Source organism: Aethalodelphis obliquidens, unplaced genomic scaffold (assembly GCF_003676395.1).
Source record: "Aethalodelphis obliquidens isolate GAN/ISIS:26980383/991018 unplaced genomic scaffold, ASM367639v1 scaffold35, whole genome shotgun sequence".
In the NCBI taxonomy this organism is placed as follows: domain Eukaryota; kingdom Metazoa; phylum Chordata; class Mammalia; order Artiodactyla; family Delphinidae; genus Aethalodelphis; species Aethalodelphis obliquidens.
The window spans coordinates 15,018,409-15,024,408 of NW_020837979.1; the positions used below are offsets into that span (position 1 = coordinate 15,018,409).

General features: G+C 41.1%; 1 protein-coding gene across 1 annotated transcript in view; it reads left to right on the plus strand.

The window, feature by feature from the left end:
- Nucleotides 1–1,611, plus strand: part of SUCLG1 (succinate-CoA ligase GDP/ADP-forming subunit alpha) — a 36,041-nt gene extending 34,430 nt beyond the window's left edge. Inside the window, exon 9 of the mRNA XM_027129215.1 lies at nucleotides 1,356–1,611. Within this exon, the coding sequence (XP_026985016.1) occupies nucleotides 1,356–1,382 (27 nt within the window). The 3' untranslated portion in view covers nucleotides 1,383–1,611. The remainder of the gene's footprint in view (nucleotides 1–1,355) is intronic.
- Nucleotides 1,612–6,000: the final 4,389 nt, after the last annotated feature.

Sequence of the window (6,000 nt, forward strand, 5' to 3'; positions counted from 1 at the left end):
TTTCTTTCTTTCCGGTGTGCAGCTTAACAGTCTCTAGCAACTCCACCTTTAGTCCTGATGTTCTAATCGGGCATGACAAGGAATAGTCTTCTGATTCAAAAACTTTATTCTTCAAACATCTAGATTTGCTCTTTTGTGGGTAGTAAGGTATGATATACAAAAAAGCGTTTCAGAGTCCGTAAGTGTCCTGAATTCCATTTTGGGGGTTGTGCAGAGAATTGCCTTGTGTTTTGTTTTTTTCCATCGAGGGCCTTTGGGATATAGCTATGGTAACTCCATAGGTTTTTTTCCCAGGGAGAGAGGTTGAAGACCGACTAAGAAGAAATGAAAACTGGGAGTCAGGATGGAGGGAGATCTAAAGAGGTTGGGGGTTTTCAGATTTTAGTTGGTGTCTTCCATAATCTCTTTGCAGTGATTTTTGGCTTATCTCTTTGAGTGATCATTTAAGGCTCTCTCTCTCTCTCTCTTTACTTTTTTGATGATTATGGACTTTACAAAAAAACCCCACAAAAAAACAAAACTTTATGCACATGCTGAAAACAGGCCCCGATTGTCTTCCCAGGAGGGAACAATGTTTTGGCATAATCTTCTTTGGCATTGTCTTAGGGATAATAAAATTAACTCCTTGTTTTATTGACTCCTTGCATGATTGTGTCTTGTGGAATGTGACACAGTGTGCCATAGTGTTTAAAAGAAATCTGGGTGGTTAGGGAGTGTGTGAAGAATTTTGTTTAAAAGAGGGGAAGGAAGGGAAAAAGCAAATAAATGCTTGAATTCACATCAGAGACATGTGTTACCATTTTACTCCAGTAGGTGGCAGCAGGCACCTACACATTTTGCTGCATTCTAATGGTTACAATCTAGAGAAATGTGGTTTTCAGTATTGTTTCCTTTTCATATATTTCTGAGATTCTTGACGTTTGGTTTAAATCTGAACTGAATCTGTGTTCAGTTTTATTCTCTGAGAAACTAAACAAATCCATTGTTTTATTAAAAGGGCTGGTGTGTGTCACGTGTAGCGTTAAAGGTTTGGATAAGCACAGTCAGGTTTGTCAGCTCCTAATGATAACACTGCCATAGAAAACAAGAGTAATTCACAGCCTCTCAGCCCCCGCGTTTAGGAGACAAAGTTGAAGCTCCGCATCTAGCTTAGTGAAATTCAGACTGACACGCGCTCATTTGAAAACTGTCATTTTGTGTTCAGTAACCTCATCCTGGTATTTTACTTCTGTAATTTTTGGTTGCTCAGAGGATCCTAAAAACAAGAGGTTTTAAGAATCATTTTGACCGTGAATGTAATTTGGATTTTTAATCTTTAATCCCCTCTCTCTTCTCCCTCTCTCCTGTTCCTGAAGGAGTTTGAAAAGAGGAAGATGCTATGAAAGAAAAACAAACGAAATGTTCCCTAAACCTATGGACGAATCACTGTAGCAATGTGAGCCGGCGGCCGTTTGCTTCTGTCATCCACTGACTGTCCACCTGCGCACCTGTTGCTGGTCTTGCAGCACAACGGGAAGCCAAAGCGAGGTTTAGAGTGTCCTACACTGAGACGTTTTAACCTCACTGAATAAGAGAGACAGCCAATAAATCTACCACTTGATTTGAAAATGGTTTTGGAGGCTTTTTATTATTCCACCGTGGGGCTGGGGGGAGTGGGAGAAATGGAGGGGTGTGTGTGTGTGTTTGTGCACAAGTGTGTGTGTATGCACGAGAGTGTGTGCACATGCGTGTGCATATATGTGTGTTTCAGTGGGCTCTGTAGGGGACATTGTAACTAAAACTTTTGAGAGAATGGGTGTAAACATTTCAGTTGGGCTTTTATCAGAGTGATCTTACATCTCTTTGAGTTACATTTTTCTCATGTATACATAGAATCGTCCCCATCTTGTAGGATAGTTTTGAGGATTCGAGATAAATATATTAAGTCCTTGGCACATGATAAGGCAAACTAATTGTTGTCAGCGCCACCATTATCATCATCATCACCATCACTAGGATTTAGGCAGGAGCTCATCCATGTTTCAGTTTTTGCCTAATTGGGAAATGGAAGGTCTTCAACGATGCTTTGTTTTTCTGTGGTTCTGCAGAGGGCTCTGCCCTTCCCCACCCAGAGCCTCCATTTCTTTGTTTGAGGTTTAAGCCATTCACTGCAAGAAAGCAGGAGACCTATTATCCATTCTTTTGTTTAAAAGGGAGCTTGTTAACAGGAAACAATTCCAGTGGAGAGACAAAATATTCTCACATTGTGTAACTGCCCTGGAAGAAACAAGAGCTTCAAAAAATATTAGGAGGAGCACCTCAAGAAGGCTGTTTGGGGAGCCCTTCCTGGGGAAGGGAGATGAGTAGGTACCTGAGGGCTGGGGAGGTACCAGCCATGCAAAAAGGAGGACTCACACCCAGGCAAAGGCAGGGAGCCAGGAAGAGCTCGTTTTGAGGAGGTGCCTGGGGACAGTGACCCTGGGAGGGGCTGGAGGAGGTCTTGGGGGGCTGGGAAACAGGTGTCTTGGGAGCTCCCATAACCATGCACAGGCTGCTGAGACACAAAGAGCAGGTGTCGGGAGATGTATTTCACAGCCCAAGGATTCTGCCTGGGCCAAGGGCCACGTCATGATTGGCTTTGGGTCAAGTAGACTTTCGTTCCTGCTCATAGCTCTTTCCTTGTCTTGAAAGTGGGGATCATGACCCCCCATCCCACAGGGTACCTGGGTAGAATATACATGATGCGTGTGTGACAGTGGACTCGGCCAGGGCTTGGTGTTACTCCATAAAGTCTTGAACTTGCCTCCTGCTTGTGCTCAGGGCGACCCAGGTGACATGATGGCCGAGGAGGAAGGCACTTCCGGTCTCTCTGGTTGGCACCTCCAACCCAAGGTTCCTCCAGGGCAAACATATCCTTCTTTTGTCTAACAGGCTTTGTGACAGGGACACAATCCAGATGAGGGGCAGGTGACCCTAACATCCTTTTGAGGGTCCACCCCTGATTCCAGGCTGCTCCAGGCCTGGCCCAGCCCCCAGTTCTGTCCCCTAAACACCCATCCCAAGACAACCCCTCCCTCCTCATGGCTCAGGTCCTAACTAGGAAGCTCAGCGCCCTCTTGATTCTTTCTCCCACTTGCCATCTTCCCTTTCCCATCCCCTTTCATCTTCCCTCCCCCACCTTCCCTCTCCACCCGTCCCAGAAGCGTCTTGAGAAGCCACTCTCTCATCTCACTTCTCTCCCTTCCTGCAACCACTGCCGCCTCTGGTCTGAGCAGCTCAAACATATCTGAGCAGGATATTCAGTTCTGGTTTTTCTGATTTCATTTCTACAAATGAAAGGTGAAAGTTCAGCTCACGACCCCAGTGCATTTTAAAAGCGTTTATTACAGAAACTTCCAAACATTTACAAAATGGTTATGATATTATAATAAACTCCCATGTACCCGTCACCCAGCTTTGATAATTATCCACATTTTGCTATCATTGTATGATCTGTACCTCCATCCATTCCCCCCAGTGTTTTTGTTGTGATAGCTATTTTGTCGAGGTAAAATTTACATACGCTGAAATGCATGTCTTAACTGTGCACATTTGACAAATGGAGGAAGGTATGTAACCACACCCTCTTGAGGATATAGAACATTTCCTTCATCTCAGGAAGTTCCATCTTATCCCCCCAATAGGTAACCTGTATTTTTATTCATCTTAGACGAGTTTTTGTCTGTTTTAGAAATTTATGTGAAGGTAATGAGACAGTATGTAGTCTTTTATGTTTGGCTTCTTCCACTCAGCATGATTTCTGTGATGTTCATCCAAGTCAGTGCTTGCATCGGTAGTTCATTTCTTTTTATCGCTGAATTCTAGTCCGTTGTGTGGACATAGCACAATGTGTTTGCCGATTCTCTGGTTGTTGGCCCTTTTGAGTGGTTTCCAGCTTTTGGCTGTGGTAGATTACGGTGCTATGATCTTTTATGTGCAAGTCTTTTGTGAACATAAACTGTTTTTTCTTAGATACTAGGAGTGCAATTGCTGGATGAAAATTTCTCCCCAGCAAAATATGAGAGTCTGGTGTTCTACATCTTCATCAACATTTGGTGTTTTTTATCTTTTAAATTTTAGCCATTCTAGTAAGGGGTGTGAGGGGTATTAATTAACATTTCCCTGGAGAAAAATGATGTTGAACATTTTTCAATGTGTTTATGTTTTTGGTTTTTCTTCCCTTGTGAAGTGTCTTTTCAAGTCTTCTGTCTACCTTCTATTTCTTTGGGGTTTTGTTTCTGAGTTCTGACAATTCTTTATATATTCTAGATACAAGATCTTTCTCAGACAGTTTATGAATATTTTCTCACACTCTCTGTCTTGCTCACTCATTTTCTTATTGGTGTCTTGATGAAAAGTTTTTAATTTTGATAATGAGCAACATACCTGTTTTTCTTTTCTGTTTACTACGTTCTGATCCTAAGACATGTTTGTCTACCTCAAATTCATGATGATATTCTGTTTTCCTATAAAAGCTTTATTATATCAGGTTATACATTTAGTTCATACATCAATCTCGAATCCATTTTTGTTCATGGTGTGGGGGCGGTACTGTCAAGACTGAATTTTTTTCCTTATGGATATTCAAGTGGGTCTATCAATATTGTTGAAAAATCCTTTTTTTCTTTTTTTTTCCTATTAACTTACTTTCATGCCTGTGTAGAAGATCAATTGGCCATAAACATATAGGTCTATTTCTGGACTCTCTACTAGGCCTTTTGTAACACCGTATACATTTTAGAATAAACTTGTTCATTTCTATAGGATGATGATTGAGATTAAGTTTTATAGCGTATTTTGAAAATGGTTGCTGGTTAACAGTATTGAGTCTTTCATATTCCAAGTTTTTTCTTGCGAAAATGTATAAGCATAAATTGAGTTTTGTACATTGACCCTCTACCCTAAGACCCTGCCGAAGGAATGTATTAGACCTAGTATTTTTTAAAAATAGATTTCTTAGTTTTTTTAATATAAAATTTATGTTAACTATGAATAGAGATTTACTTCTGTTCCAGTCTTCATGCCCTTTTTCTCTTTTCCTTGCTGTATTGTACTTACTCAGCTACAGTGTTGAATAGGTGTGAGAACAGATATCTTTGCCTAGTTTTCAATCTTGAGGATTTTTTTTTGTGTTTTACCATTAAAGATGATGCTAGCTCAAGGATGTTCATAGATGTCCTTCCTTTATCACATAGGGGAAAATTTCCCTTTATTCTAAGTTAGCTGAATGATTTTGTTGTTTGTTTTTTAATTGTGAATAGGTGATGAATTTTGTCCACTGATTCTTCTGAATCTATTGAAATGTCTATATGATTTTTTCCCCCTTTATTTGGTCAATTTAAATGTTTGATTTTTAAACATTAACTTGTATTTCTGTTCACAAATGCCGCTTGGTTATGATCTTACCCTTGCCACATGTTGCTGGAATATTTTGCTGGTATTTTGTTAAGGATATTTGTCAAACCTTTATTTCCTTGTAATGTCTTTGCCAGGTTTGGTATCAGGATAATACCGGCTTTATACAGTAATTGGGAAGTTTTCCTTTTTCCTCAATTTTCTGAAAGAGTTGGTGTAAGATTGCTATTTTTTCTTCCTTAGACTTAACAGGTTTCTTCTTGAACGCTTCACACCCCCTTCAGGAAGCTGTGGTGAGGGATAGGCTCTTTCTGAGAGGAAGAGCAGGGTACTGTCAGCCCAGGAGTAAGAATCAGTCACCCCTTTTTCACTTGAGGGTTGTAAGGAGGGCATGGGAGCTCGTCATCACCAAGCAGTTTAGAGGTGATGGGAGGTGCTTGGAATAGATAGCTTTTTCAGGGATATTGAAGGTACAGAAAACAGTTATTCAAACAATTACCACTGTGATCTACTGCCCACCCCCTGAATTTTACAAACAAGAGGGATAGGCTTGCCCTGGCAGGGGGCATGGTCAGAGTAAGATCTATGGCCATGAGACAGAGGAAAGCTGGAGGGCCGGGCACCAGT